This window comes from Micromys minutus (genome assembly GCF_963924665.1).
Source record: "Micromys minutus genome assembly, chromosome: 1".
NCBI classification, from domain to species: Eukaryota; Metazoa; Chordata; class Mammalia; order Rodentia; family Muridae; genus Micromys; species Micromys minutus.
The window spans coordinates 246053612-246070997 of NC_137969.1; the positions used below are offsets into that span (position 1 = coordinate 246053612).

Here is a 17386-nt window from a genome sequence, read left to right on the forward strand (position 1 = left end):
GTACTGTATTCAAGCCCACGGGACTGCTCAAAGCAGACATTGGAAGCAGGCCCATGAACGACAAAGTCCAGACCTGAAAGTGAGTTGCTCAGCCAGACTGGCTGTGAGCTGGGCAGCATGGGTCACGTTCCTGCACTGTATGCATACTAGGCCCCAATACAAGACGGCAGGTAGCCCAGAGCACAGAGCTTTGTTCCTCATAGAGAACACACAGCTATACTCCAGGATGGACATAGGACAGTTCAGACTGAAAAGTCTGTCTTACAAAAAAGCTAGGACAGAGGACTACATGGATCCATGCCCAGCTTGGGCCAGATCCCGTGCACTCTCTCTTGATCCTGCAGATTTGTGACAGTTTTGTGAGTTGGGGGCAGCCAGCAAGATCTTCCCTGTCCACCTTCCAGGACAGCTTAGGTAAGATGAAAAGAAGGTAGTGTGACAGAGCAAAGAAGCAATACTGTATGCTGCGGAGAAGGACAGGGACATGTGCAGAAGCCCTGACAGTATTGTGATACAGTGCCTCATGGCCAGGGGCCTATGACGCCATTTCCCCTATCAAGGAAACAGCATTCTGTCTGCCTGAGGAAATCTCAAAGTCAGTGATAAAACACTGCAACACCCTCAAGGTGTCTGACTCGTACTTGATTTAATTTGGAAAACAAGGTGAGCACAAGAAGCTGCACACATGGAAACAGACACACTTACTCCACAACACATGTGCGGGAGGTCTTTCCTGCGACAGGCTGGAAGAGCAGGAGGTTCCCCAGGTGGAAGGCAAGGAGGGGGAGGCTTCACAGACAACTGGGGGACATCACTCAACAGTCAGCACGCTGGCCAGGCAGTTAGCTTGTGCTTGGACTTGGCTGTGGTGGTGCCTGGTGTTCTTTTGGCTTCTTCCTCCTCCTCTTTTGCCTGGAGAGGCAGCTCAGCGCAGACTCGACATTCCTGAGGGCCACCACAGGCTGAGGCGGCCTGCCAGACTGTGTGGGGTATCTGGTCTTCAGGGTCTCCTGGAAGAGTGGCTGGGAGAGCAGATGGCGTAGCTCCTGCTTCAGAATCTTCATCTGCTTCTGTCGCCGACGCTCTTCTTGCTGGTCAGCTTTTCCTCCTTCAGACACACAATTATAAGATCATGTTTACACAGAAATACTTTCTTCAGACTAAATCAAGCTGTGCTGGTTTGACAGTTCAGAACCGTTAAGTGGATAACCCGTTTAGGAAGGATACGGTAGACCACTGTCCGACAGAAACAATTTACAGGTAAAGCAACTCAGGTGTAGAGTCACATAATGGCCACAGAGCAAACTGTCAGGGACCAGAACTCACCTGATTGAAGTCTCCTGTCCTACCCCTGTAGCCACACCTGCCACCTGGGGTATGATGACCGTATTCCTCCGTATTCCTCAGGAGACAGTGCAGCCTGACTCTCATAGCTCACGAGCGCTGTGAGTGCACACAGAGGTGGGCACAGCCCAAGTCCCCACCCAAGCCTGGCCTCAGTGAGGAAAGGCGGAGGCTCACATCTCTGCTTGAGCCCCAGACCTGAGCTACAAGGAGGGGCACACTGTTGGCGACTCCTGGCTCCTACACCGAGCAGCAGTCTGCCTGGGAATGAGTCTTGCTTGTTGGGAAGAAGGAGCATCAGCTATAACTGCTGTCCTAGCCCCAGATGCAGTTTTCAGCTATGCTATGCAGGTCATGCAGCCCCTCAGCCCTGGTCTCTTCCTTGGCTTCTGGCCCACAGACAGAAGAGGGTCTAGGTGGTGCCTGGTGGTAGAGCTATTCTGATGTACAAATTCCTTCTTTCTGCAAGTCTTTTGTTTTGTTTTTTTTTTGTTTTTTTTGTTTTTTTTTTTTTTTTTTTTTCTGAGATAGGGTTCTCTATGTAGTCCTGTCTGTCCTGAAACTAGCTTTGTAGACCAGGCTTGCCCTCTGCTGGGCAAGTCTACCACTGCCTGGCTCTCTGACTTCTTTATCTCTCATGTAAAAGGACAATAGTTCCTACTCAATTCATGCCAAGAAACCAGAGAAGTTAAATGAGACAGGAAGGTGCTGTGCTGTTTAACTACCATGATAAATAACGACTTAGCAGTGTCAATACTTCCATTTTTCATGCCTTAGTGTATCCAGTTTAGTCTCCTTTATTCAGCCTCGTCAGGAGCTAGGGTGTTTATCACCTGTCTTAGAGATGAAGAAGAGGCCTAACAGAGGCCAATCATACAGTAAAAGGACAGCTGAATTAACAAGGATATTATGCTTGTGATCTACCCGAGTCATGGAGTCCAAGGACTGTCCATATGAGGCAGTCAGACGGACAAGAAAGGCCCAAGGCATCTGACCCACACAGAATAAGCAGCCATGAGAAATGAAGAGGGCACCTTGCTGTTCCTGATGGGATCACAGAAGTAAGGAGGGTCTCAACCAGGTAACGCTAAAGGGAAAACAAACACCCTGCCCTGGCGCACCTTTGTACATCTCTTCTTCTAGCTCAATCTCGAGGGCTGCAGCTGCTTGCTCAATCCATGAGTTGTGTAGACAAGCCTGGAAGTTCCGGTATTCAGCTTTTTCAATCTGTCGGGCTAGACGGATCCGTTCCTGAGGGGCAGTAACACACGATATTCATCTGATAGAGGGTCTGGGCCTCTCAGCAAGTTTACTGAGGCAGTTCTTAAACTGCAACGTGATCAGTGACCAGTGAGAAACAACAGATCCTACAAAACCCTTGCCCAGGTTCTTGCTGACAGCCTAGGTGACTATCACAACCACAGAAGCCTGCTTGCACCTTCTAAGAGCTCTGTCCCACTTATATGTGGCCCAGAGTGAGCTTGTCTCCTCTTTCCTCAACCCTCTTTCTTACGGCTCTTGAGGTCACACTGCAGTGACACACTGCTCTGCTCATCCTGACACAGAGAAAGCATATGCCATGGGAATAAGCATGAAAATGGGATGGCTCCCAGGAGCCTTAAGAGGAATTCTCTATAAACCTACCTTCTACCAGCCCCATCTAAGTCCTTATACAACTAGCATTCTTGTCAGAGTGATCACACACCATTAAACTGCCCCTTGTTCTCACGCCCTCAATGCTCCTAACTCCATCTTCTTGTCACCCTTCTTCATCTGTTCAGTAGAATGAGGGCTCTGCTCCCCACATTACAACCACACACCTATCAGGCCCAGTGCTCCATGGACACCTCGCTGTGCTGTGGGCTTCTTACCCTAGACGCACACTGGCGAGCCTTGGGAAAACTACCCCATTATTAGTTCCTGATACCTGGGGCCCAGGGTACACAGCTCCCGAGTTAATACAAATATAGGAAGTCGCACTGTTCCTGCTTCAGGGTGCACCAAGCCTTCAGCACTTACCTGCTGCTCACATCTGACAGATGTCTCTGTGGCTGAGCTCTGGAGCAGAAGTAGGTGGAGATTTCAGGACCAAATATCAAAGTGAATGAGAGACAAAACACACACTTTTTTGGTCACTCCCCTTTCTGCTTTTCTCCCAGATCTGGTACTTTCAGCCTTGTTAACAAAAGCCACTGTCTAGCCATCAGCAGAAGCAGTTCTCAGTTCCCTAGGATGAGGTGCTCTGTGAGGAGGCAGTACACTGGAGTTTAACTTTTTACCTTGACCATGTCCATGTACTTTGGCTGCACTGGGAATAGTGGGATGTCCTCATCTTTCTTGAGAGTCTTGTAAATCTTCTTGAAGTTGATCACATCTTCAGGTCCAATCAGCATCAGGCTGAGGCCTTCACTGGTGGCCCGAGCAGTCCGACCGCTTCGGTGGATATAAATCTCTGAGGTGCGAGGCACCTGCCACAGCAGCAACAAGGGTCAGCACACAGTGTCCAAAACTGCTCCTTCCCTCAAGGGCACACCCTGAAACTGGTGAAATCTCTCTGTGGGACAGGAACCCCTCTAGCACTGTGGACAAACATGCTACACACATGCTGACACACAGTCTGTCCCTAAGTTGACAGTCTAGCCACTGTACAGGCTCTATCCCTCCCGCCCTCCAGCCTCCAAAATGGTTCAGCTCTTCACATTCAATCTGATTGTCTGTTTTTCTCTCGTTTTCTCCACTCGCACCCCACCTTGCGACCAATACCATCTATGTGAGTCTCCACTTTGAAACTCCACATATTCTTCAGCTCTGCATGGCTGATGACGGTACATTTATAACAACAGTTACTGAGTGAATGCTTTAGGCCAACCAACTGCAAAACTCCTATGTGGTGGTTTGAATGAGATGTACCCTGTTAAGTTTCAGGCATTTGAACACTTGGTCCCCAATTGGCAACTGTTTTATTGAGGCCTAGGAGGCATCACCTTGCTGAAGGAAGTGTCACTGGTGGCAGGTTTTGAGCTCACAAAAGCTGGGTACCATTTCTAGTGCCCTCTCTCTGCTTCATATTTGCAGCTGAGCTCTCAGCTGCCACGCCACCCATTTCCCACCCGTTAGCTCTACTCCCTGTCCTGAGCTCGCACCTCGGGAACCATGAGCCAAATAAACCATTTCTTCTCCAAGCACCTTGATCACACTGTCTTACAAATGTAATGAAGACAGTATTATCCTAGACATATGAAATGCTTTATCACTAAAGTACACTGAGATCCACCACTTCCTCTAGGTTATCCAACTCCATGGGAGACAGGACTCCAACCATGTTAATCAGGACAGCCTATATAACAGGCGTGCTGTCCACAAACACAAGGCACGGGTAACGGGGCCCTCTTCCTGACTCCTGTAGCAGCCACCACTAATCAAGAGCAGTAGGTTCAGTATCACTACGAACTGTTTACCATGATTCTAGAAATGAGATTTGCCATTCTTCATCTTAGAGAATCAAGAGCCAGCTCCTCCCCATGACTCTCTAGCCTTTGGTCACCTGCTCCCAACTTACTCTGCTGGCTCAGCAACTGCTCACCTACTCCTTTCCCAACAAAGTCCTCCTCTCACTCCTGGTCAAGTAGCCCCGTGTTTGTTAGCTTTTCTCAATTTGATGTAAGTTGAGTCATCTGGGAAGGGGAACCTCGCTTGAGAAAATGCTGCCGTCAGATTGCCTGGCCTGCAGATAAGCCTGCGGGGCATTTTCTTGATTCATTTGGCAGATGTGAGGGGACCCAGCCTCAGTGATATCACTGTGGCGATGCCCTGTGGGCAGGTCCTGGGTTGTCTTAAGCAAACTGAGCTACCCGTGAGGAACAAGTCTGTAGGCAGCACTTCTTTACGGTCTCATCTCCAGTTCCTGGCCCTAGGTTCCAGCTAACTTCCCTTCATGAAGATTGTGAGCTGTTAAGGTGAAATAAGCCCTTTCCTTCCCAAGTCACTTTGGTCATGGTGTTTACCACAGCAGAAGAACCCTAAGACATACCCAATCATGCCTCGAACCACACACTACCTGTCCCCTCTGCGTATCCCAACCTCTCCATCCTGGAATGTCAGCATCTTCTAGAAAGCACTCAGCACCGTCTCAAATTTTATTGCATGTGATAATTTTTTAATATCTCCTGCCTTACGTCATAGCAGTGGTCACATCTTACTTTTCCTCTACAGGATGTAGGGACTTAGGAGCTGGGACTATATTATGTGGTTATATCTTCTACAACAGACCCAGACCCTCTGTCCCAGAAATGTACCACTCTGAAATCTATACCCTCAAAAGATTTTAAAAGCAATGGAATTAAAGATGAAAAGTACTAAAAGCATCCTACTTCACGCCAGGCTTTCCACACTTACACTGTGTTAGGTGTCACCATCCACTCAAGTCAGGTCTCAAAACAACCCGATGGGGCAGGTGCGGTTGCTGCTTCCAGCTTACAGATAATGTACTGAAATGGATGTTCCCAAAGTACCTGTGTGTGTGGAAAGCCACAGGCGGAGCCTCAAGTGTCAGAACCTACTCCCAGCAGGGAGATGACCCAGACCCCATCCACTGCCTTAACTGGCTGCTAGAACACACATTTCAGGGTGTGAAGGGGGCTTGTGTCGCAAATACATGACTGCCAGTTTCTGATGACATGCACAGCATCCCTGACGAATATTTAGGATATGTGAAACCACACCACAGCAGTCATGGCCTGAGTGGGGAGGGCTCTCACCTGCCCAAAGCTATGAAGCTAAAGCATCAGAGTTGTTCAATTCCTGGCAGCAGGATCTGCAGCCCGTGCTCCCAGCTACAACCACATGCTACTGTTGGCTTTTCACAATCACTAATGTTACTGCTACTATTGACTCAGAACATGTAGTCAGTGTTTCCAATTTGGCCGCCCAAGCTCTTTACGTATGTGTCTTACTAACCCAGAGATGCACTACCCTGCCACTTACAAAATGAGAAAACCAAGGGATGGAGACTATTTACTGAAGGCCACACAGTGGGTTAGCTAAGGGAAGTCTTTACATCACCTTTGAACTGCACACCAGACTAGCCATTTAACTAACACACAGCTGTGAGGGGCCCTATAGAACCCTGCCCCCAAAACCCAGGCAACTGCCAAGGCTAATTGTTGTTCTCCACAAACTGATAGTAAAGTCCTTCAGCTAAAGACAACACCTATGGAACTCACTGAACATGGAGAAGTTGAGCTGGTGCCTGCCTAGAACCTACCCTATGGACTAGTGTTTAAGTGGATTAATGTTCATGGTATGAGAAGGTACTCTGCATGTTACCTCATGCTTACCACATGCTTGCCCTTTGCCTCAAGGTTCGCACAAGAAGCTGAGCAGATGTTGGTAACATGCCCATGGATTTTGCAATCCCCAGAATCAATAGGCACACCCTCTTTAAAAATTATCACGTTTAAGGTATTCTGTTATAGTAACAGAAAGTAGACTAAGATCATACTTTAATCTGTCATTATCAAGTAGCCTGAAAGAAAGGCTACTTGATAGGGCTCTCACTGTTTGAAGAGCAGTAACAGTGGGCACCAGATGCTAATGAGAACATGTTACAGGGAACCTGAGGAGGAATATTCTTCTCCTCTGTTCAACCTTTGCTTTAACGTTTCCTCATTCATCGTAGGGGGCAGGACAGGGGAGGGTGTGTGTGTGTGTGTGAGAGAGAAAGAGAGAGATTAATACTAAGAGTTGTACCTGGTAATGGATGACATGCTGAACTTTAGGAATATCCAGACCCCGAGCTGCCACATCTGTTGCCAAGAGAACGCAGCTGTGTGGAAACAAGCACATCCATAATTATAAATTACAGCAATTATCAGTCAGCTTAGCACCTGCTAAGCACTCCACACTATGCCCTATAAGGTAATACTAGTATCTCACTTCTACAATTAAGAACGCGAGGTTGAAAATTTTCTGTGGTGTGTACATGGCTAGTCTTGTGGAATCAGGACCCCAAACCTGGGTCTTACTGCCCTCAAGCACATGCTGTGCTTGGTGCTGTGATTTAAGTGAAGCCATATCCATTCTGGGTCACTGTCCTTGTCTCCCAATACCTTCTCACTATTCTCCATCCTGAGAGACTGCCTCACTCTCCCCTAGACAGACAGATACCCACTCCCTGTATCCTCTGGTCCACAGGCAGATGGACAAACATGACGAGGTGAGGCATGGGCTCTGGGGTCCAATCTGAGACCCAGCCTGTCACTTGCACGTTGTAGGAGCTTGGGTGAGCTGGTGAACTTTTCTAGTCACTCTATCATCTACGAAGTGAGAAGAGCAACGGTAACAAGCAGTGTGGCACCGTGGTTATGGAAGGCCACAGTGGGCGGCACCAACACTTTCCCTGCACTGTTCCCAGGCACTCCAGCAACACCTGCCACCCTACGTATGAGAGTGAAGCACAGGCGCACTGACTAACGTGACCAGTGAGGACGTGAAGGGTTCAGGATCTGCTCTCAGATACTGTTTCTGGAGCTGTGCTCTCTCAATCGCAGCTTCTCTGCTGCTTCCAAGGATGTTAAAAGTAACTGGATGTTGGTTGTCTAATTACTGGAAGGCTCTGTACAACACTAATAGCAAACAAACACAATGAGTGAGTGGCCTTGCCAAATATAGAAATAAAGTTAGAGGGAAGAGCTAGCCTGCCTTGTGCTGCTAGGGCACCTATGGCAGAAGGTGGGGTCCCTGGTTCCCTGCCCCCCTGCATTCATGGTTCATGGCCTCTAGAGACAGACTTCACTTACTCTTGCAGACGAGCAAACTGCTCCAGGTTTCTGAGCCTTTGCTTCTGGTGCATGCAGGCGTGCAGGGTGAGTGGCATGATATCCAGAACCTTGAGGAGCCCAGAGAGGCGTTTGATGCAGGAGATGCTGTTGGCAAATACCAGGCTGCGACCTGGGTACTGCATGAGAAAGTAGTAGAGATACAAGTCTTTCTCGTCAGTCTCACAATGGATCTTGGTCTCCGTCAGCGTCTCCACTGTACCCTCGTTCCTTGTGAGGTCGATGACCTTCGGCTTACCCCGCATGCCAATCTTCTGCATAAGAAGGTCAAGTTTGGCTGTTTTATCTATTTTCTTCACATGTTTCTTATGCAGGATTCGAGCAGGAGCTTGGTGTACCAGGGTTAGTGTGGCAGAAAAAACAAGAGTCTGTCGATTGGGGTTGTACTGGGAATCATTTAGCATCTCTAGCAGCTGAGAGAGTTCAGCAAAATGGCCTTTCTCAACCATCCGATCAGCCTCATCTATGACCAGGCACCTGCAGGAAAGGAAACTTCTATAGAACGGACGTCCCGATTCCACCCCACTCGCATGCTCTCATCCACGTGCGCTCGCACTGCACCCTGCCATCACCACTAGGCACCCATTACCTCTTTTCATGCATGCTTAGTTTTTGAGAATAGGGCGGGCTGGCTACAAGATTCTGTAATAGCAAGAAAACACTTCGCACACCAACCACACAGCCATCTCAGGCTCACTTCAGAGCCGGTCAGGAGAAAAAGGGGAAGGGGCTACCTCTCACCTGAGCTGCCGCAGGTTACTCAAATGAGGGTGTTTTTCTTTGACTAACTCCCAGAGCCGACCAGGGGTGGCGATCACAATCTCAGGATGGCGGTTCAGCATCCTCTGCTGTTTTTGTGTGGACATTCCACCAACTAAAATTGCTGTATTAATCCCTACAGGATAGAAAACAACAGATGATGTTAGTGCATCTGGCTGTCACCCTATGGATCAGCACACGATCACTGGCACAGCTTCCTATGCCAAGGAAATGCTGCGACAGTTGGCCTGGCCTGACTCCTAGAGGACTGTCTAAGTAGTCTGTATTTCATGGTTTGGACCCTGTCTACTTTGCATTTCTTTCCATTCTCTCCCCTAACCACAAGAGAAAGGCTGGATTTGAACCCGTCACTATTTCCAGGGCTCTGATGGTGAGCAGTAATGTACCACAGTGCTGGGAAGGGTGTTTACGTTGTGACACACCGTAAGGAGCCCGTTAGGGTCCGGTGTTATTTTCTAAGACAGCATTGCTCTGGGGCCGTGGGATATAAGTGAATGCACATGGTAACACAGCTGAGGCACTAAGCAGGTACCTTGGACTTGAACTCAGCCGTGCAACGTGCCTTTTGTTAGGATAAACACTATACTGTGAAAATCTTTCCCCAAGGACCAGAAGTAAGTTTCTATTTCAAAGTAGAGATGAGCAAATTTGTTAATAAAAGATCCGGTTACTCACACACGTTATAGATTGAACAACTATCGACAGACTTGTAAAGGACTTAATACTTGAGCAGGTAGGAATGCTCCCTAGGACAGGGGCCACAGCTCTCACTGCTGTCACCTGGCATTCAGAGACCTGCTTAGAAACATTTGTTATGTGAAACTAAATCTCACCTGTAAACTTGGCCACAGCATCAATGTGTTGTCTGACCTGGACAGCCAGCTCTCGGGTAGGAGTCAGGACCAGTCCGAGCAGAGGGCGCCTTGGGTGTACTTTATAAACAGCAATTTGGTCACACAACTCCTGTTTTAACTTTCCAGCCTCCTCTTCATCAAACTTTTCTTCTCTGTCCTCATTTTGCTTGGGGACAGGCTTTTCCTCGACTAAGGAAGAAGATCCTTCACCGGCATCATCATCACAGAAGAGCAGTGCCTGGGTTGAGGCAGAGGCAGGAGTCTTGGGTGTGGCCTGGACCCCAGAGTCACTGGGCTGTGCTTCAGTCTCAATTCTGGCCTCTTTAGGCAATACTCCAGACTCAGCTCCATCCTTGCAAGGTGACCCAAGATGGGCTGCAGCTCCGAACATCGTCTCCCTTGGTGGCATCCCAGCGCTACTCAGGATGGGTGGAGCCTTCATCTTATGCCACTGCAGCACTGAGTGAATCATCGGGATGGCAAAAGCCAGAGTTTTCCCGCTCCCTTAGAAGTAAAGCAAAAACACCAGGGATCTGTGATGTGCATGTCACTGTTTGAAGTTCCTGCCTTTGCACAGAAATAAGGAAACCCGAAAGAGCCACGTGCCACCCCGGCCAACCCAAAGCACCAGCGCTCTACACAGGTTCCTCCAGCGTACGGCACCTGGGTATCTGAGACAAAACAAGGAAAAGTGCAGCATGCTGGCACTACACCTAAAGTCACCAGAGACAAAGACCAGACACACAAGCAAGGAAACCAGAAAAGACGGAAGGGTCAGTCCTGCACTGTACAGAAATCTGCACAGCACGTGTCCCTAAGACCTTCTTCAGTGAAGGAAGGAATAAAATAAATCACTCTTTTCAGAAATCTTAACATGTTTGTCTTTACAAAAACTGACCTCTGAAGGCATATGGCATCCACAACACCCAAGGGTCAAAACACACAGGACACCCCAATCTGAGGATTTGAAGTACAGCTTTTCTCCTTTACTCTCATTTTACTTTCTACATTTCAGTTGCTCATGGCCAATTATGGTCCAAAAAGTTATTAAACTGATAATTCCATAAGTAAACATTTAGAGTTTCAAGCCACATATCACTCCAAGTAATAACGGGACTCGAACACTGCCTGGCTCTATCTACACAAGACAGGATCTTCCTTCCGTGCAGCATTTTCCCCACCATAAATGGTACCCACCCGTGTCACTCAGTGATCTGTTTTCAGACTTGGTGCCTGCTCATGTTCAGGTGGTTCTTACTTTATCCACTGTCCTAGCTCCTGAGCGTAGTTACCCCAGCAAGCTACTAAGACAGGCTAAAGAGAAGCTGTAAAGTGTTTCTCTCTGACGGAAAAGCTGGAAATTCTCGACTTACAGAAAAAAAAGTCATGAACTGGTTACTAAGAACTACAATAAGAATGGATGTTCTTTTCATGAAACTGTGACGTTAATGTTAGTTTTACTGCCATATCAACATGCACAAAGTAAGACCACAGAGCATGAATGCTCAAGATATCAAACACATTCAGTCCATCAATGTTCAGGGGAAAAATACAAACAGGGTTCAGCATCATCTATCTCATCTGTTTTGGGGATCTTTCAGGTATCTTTCCGGATACTCAAGTTGACAGGTAAGAATGCCCCAGAAAAAAATCAATACACCATCTCCGGAAGAAAAACAGTACCAGCCATAAGCTTCAAAGCGCTCCCACAGGCCGATGAGATGCTCAGCTGGTGCCACTAAGCCTGAGCACCTGAGGCCACTCCCAAGTTCTATGTGGTGGGAGTTAAGAACTGACTCCTACAAGTTGTCCTCTATATACAGGCCTTGGCTTGCATGAAGCTATACATAAATGTATACACATACAGAAATAAATGTTTTTAAAACTTTGAAAATGAGAGAAAAATATTTTATGAGGTTTTCAAAGAAAATGACAGTTCTAAGTGAAAAACAACTTCTCCAAAGAAGCAAAACATTAGAAGCAAAAGCTTTAAAAAAAAAAAAAAAAAAAAAAAAAAAACTCAAAAATTTAAGGAAAGAGAAAAGACCTTTCATTAAAGACAATAAAAGCTGAAAGATATCATAACAGCATCTGTATTTAACAGTCTCAGAAAAATAAAACTGACACTCAGAACTACCCAGAAAAAAATTTCTTTAAGACAAATACAATACAAAGGCTTACAAAAGTTGAACCAATTCACTTGCAGATCTTCGATAAAGAATGTGACTTAGGGTTTTACTGCTGTGGACAGATGCCATGACCAAGGCAAGTCTTATAAATAACATTTAATTGGGGCTGGTTTACAGGTTCAGAGGTTCAGACCATTATCAAGGAACATGGCAACATCCAGGTAGGTGCAGGGGGAGAGTCTGCAAACCCACTCCCAGAGTGACACAGACTTCCTTCAAAAAGGCTACCTTCTAATAGTGACACTTCCTGAGTCGAGCATATGCAAAAAACCATCACAGAATGCAATCTGAAGCCTTCCATGCAGAAGAAGAATGGTGGCTTAGGAAAAAATATCCATTCACACAGGAAATGAAGTGTATCAGAAACTACAGAAACAGAAAGAAACTGTTTTCTTTTTAAACCTCTTTTAAAAAAATTGCTTACAGCAAAACAGTAAAAGCATATTTTGGAGTTTCCAACACAGAACTAGAAATACAAAACAGAAAGCACAAAGGAAGGGGAGATGGAAATCAACCCTTGAGAGGTTCTTGGGCTACACGTGAGGATAAACTATGATAGTAGTCAGTGAACCCTAAAGCAAACACTAAAAGACACAAAAAGACCTATAGCTGGCTGGTAACAAGAGAGGAGCCAGACAGTACAGTGAGTGTATACTGGGTCTCATTCTCAGTTCCTGAAAGGAAAACCTTGGCACTTCTTGACAGGAGCATCTTTTGTTATGGTTTTTAGTTTTCACCTCTACATTCCTTGTGTAAGACAGAGGCTCAAAAACCTCAGAAATAACAATGGTCTTTTTAAAAAAATAAACAGATGACCATGAGCTAAAAACTAATTGTCTTTAGATATTGTAAGTTGGGAACTGGTGGCAGCAGAGCAGGAACTTCTACACACACAGACACACACACAGAGACTCAGACACACGCACACATACACACACACACACACACACACACACACACACACACACTGTCTGTCTCTCTCTCTCTCCTGACCACCAGAGAGGGACTGAAGATCGTCTTCAATCTCCAATGAGGTTTCATCAACCACGCCCATACAATGGAAGCTCCGTAAGAACACTACAACAATGGGATTTAAAAAGTTTTCAGACTGGGGAGCCCTCTTACTACCCTTAATGTTTGCCTTTTGAGCCTCTACCAGACTGTTCCCAAGTTATATAGCTGTTAAGGCAGTAAACACATGTCCCTGAGTTCTGGGAGTCGTTGAGAAAAGCATTAAACCTGTGGAAGGTATCATAAGCTCAATTTGAAGCAGAATAAATCAGGACTAGGGGTTGCTCAATAAGGAAACAGTCTTCTAAGACTAGGAGCTGAGCTTACTGGGGAATGACTTTCACTCCAGGTATTGTCAGAAGTGAACTGTGTTACAGGACATCTGACTGGAGCTGAGGCAGAGAAGAAGTTGGCTTGGTAAAACCCCAGAGAACCTGTTGTATCAGAAGTGCATTGTGGGCACAAACATCTTGTTTTTTTTTTTTTTTTTTTTTGTTTTGTGTCTGAGTCTACATCTCCCTGGCTGGCTTGGAACTTGCTCTGTAGACCAGGTTGACCTCAAACTCACACCCTTCTGCTTCTTAAAGGCATGCACTCTCACATTTTTTTTGTTTGTTTTCAAAAAGACCTTAATATAAGTTGAGTACTCCAACCGGAACATCTGAATTCCCCAATACTAAAAAACTTTATACATTCTCAGTGCCAACATGATCTTCAGGCTGTATGTTTAAGGAGTGTATGAAATATAAGTGAATTGCATATATAGACTTGGATCCTACCCCTAAGGCATTCCATTATGTAGATGCAAATATTAATACAAAAATCTAAATTGAAAACACTAAGTGTCTCAAATACCAAATGCTTCATCTGTAATATCACCAAAATTTCAATCCCAAGTAAGATAACAACAAAAATCAGCTAGGATTTAAAAAAAAAAATCAAAACAACAGATTTAAACTCAACTGCTCTCCATAATCACATTAAGAATAAATGGCCTGAAAATTCAGTTAAAAAACAAAAGCTATGTACTCCTCACAAGAAATGCACATTAGACAGAAAAGCAATGCTTGTCCAGAGAGAAAGACTGACTACGGGAGCATATGGAAAAGGACATATCATACCAACATCACAATAAAGCCAGAATAGCTATAGTAATGAAAGGAGACAATAGGACAGAGAAGTCCTAGATGGTTATTTCACAATGAAAACGGGCCAGTTCACAGAACTCATTTAATATATAAATATTAGTGAACCTGCTAACAGACTGTCAGCCACATGAAACAAAAAGCTGGATGGTATTTTAAGTGGAAAAGAATCACTCAAGGGGAAAAATATGAATGAAAGAAAATAATACTATTATTTTAAAATTTAAATCTGTATTTTAAAATCTTCCTAGGAAGAAAAGAGCAAGCCCAGATGAATTCTAACAAATATTTAAGGGTGAAGAAAACATCAATTATTTAAAACTACTTCTGATAATCAAAAATAGAACACTTCAAAAGTCACTGAGAACACTGTTAACTAATTCTAACACCAGACAACATTACAGGAAAACTGCAGATGACTATTCTAATTCCATATTTGCACTTGACCAAACCCAGTAATACATAAACACACTGTAAGCTCACTATGCAGCAGGAACGTTCAGTTCTCATTTCTGAAAATCAATGATTTGCCTTTATCAACAAAAATCAAAAAAAAACAAAACAAAACAAAACAAAACATACCTGAATACATAAGAACATTTGTAAAAACTATAACACGAATTTTTGATTTTAAAAACTCTCTGTAGAGAACACTCTCCACCTGACAGTCCAGCAATGCAGACCTGAAGTAGTATTCTCACCTTCATCTCACAGGGGACCTCAGAGCGAGAGGACCAGAGTCAGGCAGGGCAGATTTCAGTCCAGAACAGGATGGTTGCAACACCTTCCATGGCTTTTGTGGTCACATTCCCAACAATCCCCCTCCCAGTTTTCCAGCCTATGAGCAACCAAAGACTGGATCCAGAAGCTCTCATAGCCGGGACAGACAGAACAGCCCTTACCTGTCTCAGCAGCTCCAAGGATGTCCAGTTTGTCACGGATGGCAGGGGGCAAAGTCAGAGCTTGGATTGGGGTCGGTGCAGAGAAGCCTAGAAAGCTGAGTGCTCGGAGGACAGCCTTGGGCACAAACAGGTCCCTCCAGGCGGACACGTCTGCCTTCTGGTCATGCACCTCAGGCATCCATGTCTTCGCTTTTTTGGGCACTTTGGGGGCAGTGTTCTGATCTAATTTTTTTTTCCCTTTGTTTTTCTTCTTTCTTGGAATAGCCTGAGCCAGGCTTTCTGAAGCGGCTCCTCCTACCTTTTGATCAGAACAAACAGTGACTTTTCCCTGAGCCTCTGGCTCAGAAGTTTTGACTTCGTTTTCATCCTGGGCAGCACTGCCTTCAGCAGCTAAAGCAGCATCTCTCTGCTTCTTCAATTTGATCTTTTTCATAGGGGAGCTGGACTCTCCTTCCACCTCCTCTTCTTCCTCTTCTGAAACAGCCTGGGCCTTTCTCTTCTTGGTCCCCTCATTTGAGAACAAACGGGAGGGATTCTTGACCAAGCGGTAATCTGTCAGTTCCTCAAAGCACACCAAGTCATCCATCTGTCCATCAGCAAACAGATTCGGGTCGATCGTCACTTGCTTCCATTTCCCCACAACCTTAATGCCTTTCCTCTGAAATACGCCACGGCTTGCCGACTTTGGCTTTGATTTTGTCTCCTTCAACTTCATGGTTGCTGAAAAGAAATGTTGTTTTTTTTTTGGGTTAGTGACTATGGAGCACAAGTTCTAGGGCAACACACTTTCCTAAAATGTACTAGACCCCGCAGACAGCCGAGGGCATGAAGATGCTCTCCTCAAGAAAATAAAACATACCCACAGAAAAGGCAGTCTGGCTTAAACCAGAGGGGACCCGGGCAACAGAGTAAAAGATACCAGAGCTAACTCTGGCTAGGATCCTAGCTCCAGCACTTAGCTTGCACACAACCTTCAACAATACTCCTTAGGCCTTTCAGAATTTAGTATTAGACAAATGCCATTTCCATCATTCTGGCCAGACAAGTTAAAACCCGTTAAGTCCTAGGTTCCAGCCCCACCAGCACTGTGTAAAACCGTACACAGAGGGTATCCAGCCCTCAGAAATAGAGGTAAGAAGATCAGGAGCTCAAAGCCAGCCTTGACTATACACAAAACCCTGACTTTAAAGTCTGGAGAGTGGTTAGGCATGACTCATCTGAGTGGAAGTGGTTCCACATGGCCCTCTTTAAATGAAAAAGAAGGGCTGGAGAGACGGCTCAGGGGTTAAGAGCACTGACTGCTTTCCCAAAGGTCCCGAGTTCAAATCCCAGAAACCACATGGTGGCTCACAACCATCCGAAATGGGATCTGATGACCTCTTCTGGTGTGTCTGAGCTACAGTGTACTCATATACAATAAATAAATAAGTCTTAAGGAAAAATAAATGAAAAAGAATGGATACTGTGGAGCATAAGGTAAAACTCGGTTCAAATCTGGATCGTGCACTTGCCAGCTCTGAGTGTTTGCCGAACGTCTCTGTGCCTCAGTCTCCTTATCTACAATTATGAAGATAATGAGATATTTAACCCACTGGGTCGTCACTGAACACGAAATAGTGACGCACATCAAAAACCGCTTAACATGGCGCCTGTGTAAAGAGGCATGTTGACTCTCAGACAAGGCTCGCCAAGCAGTCTCTGGCATGGGACGCAAAGCAATCCCCGACCCCCACCGCACCTCGGTCCCACCTTGACAAGGGGAAGAGAACGTCACTAGAAATAAGGCGGGGAGAGTGGCTTGTACCGCTTGCAAGAGTCCCACGGGCACTAAAGCTGAAAGACTTTAAGGGAGGTTGCTGGGCCTTGATGCCCAAATCAAGGCGTGAGCCATTAGGAACTAAGCTGTGCGGACACCCGTGAGCGACTATGCTTCGGGGACACCGGGGAGACACCCGCAGCTGGCCAAGGCCTGTTCCGCTCCGAACCCACAAAGAGCACTCACCGCCGCTGTACCAACACACTCCGGGCCGCCTGCGCCAACCCGACCCGGAACTGCAGCAGCTCTGTACTGCAGTTCCGGAGCACAGTTCCGGGGCGGGTCTCCATATACGCGTGCACACTGCAGAAGGAAGTCCCGCCTCCGTGCGGAAGCGTCTATCTGATTGGCACTCCCTCAGGACTTAGGGCGGAACCGGGAGGGCTGGGCTAGGATGCCTTTGGTGGCCTAGGTTACGCTTCCTGTTTATGGCTTAGGCAGTCATTTGGCGCTCTTTTCTGTACACTAGGGGGCGCAAGTGTCCGCGTAACGTAGCTTGTGTGCAGTAG

At 46.3% G+C, this 17386-nt stretch overlaps 1 protein-coding gene across 1 annotated transcript; it reads right to left on the reverse strand.

Annotated features, from left to right (window-relative positions):
- Positions 1 to 621: 621 nt before the first annotated feature.
- Positions 622 to 17105, reverse strand: DDX24 (DEAD-box helicase 24). The gene is made up of 9 exons (XM_080917253.1): positions 17064 to 17105; positions 15062 to 15781; positions 9794 to 10318; positions 8922 to 9075; positions 8142 to 8657; positions 7093 to 7168; positions 3624 to 3812; positions 2466 to 2595; positions 622 to 1108 (listed from the first exon to the last, which is right to left on the reverse strand). The coding sequence occupies exons 2-9, from the start codon at positions 15774 to 15776 to the stop codon at positions 843 to 845; spliced, it is 2571 nt and encodes an 856-aa protein (XP_080773379.1). The 5' UTR covers positions 15777 to 15781; positions 17064 to 17105; the 3' UTR covers positions 622 to 842.
- Positions 17106 to 17386: the final 281 nt, after the last annotated feature.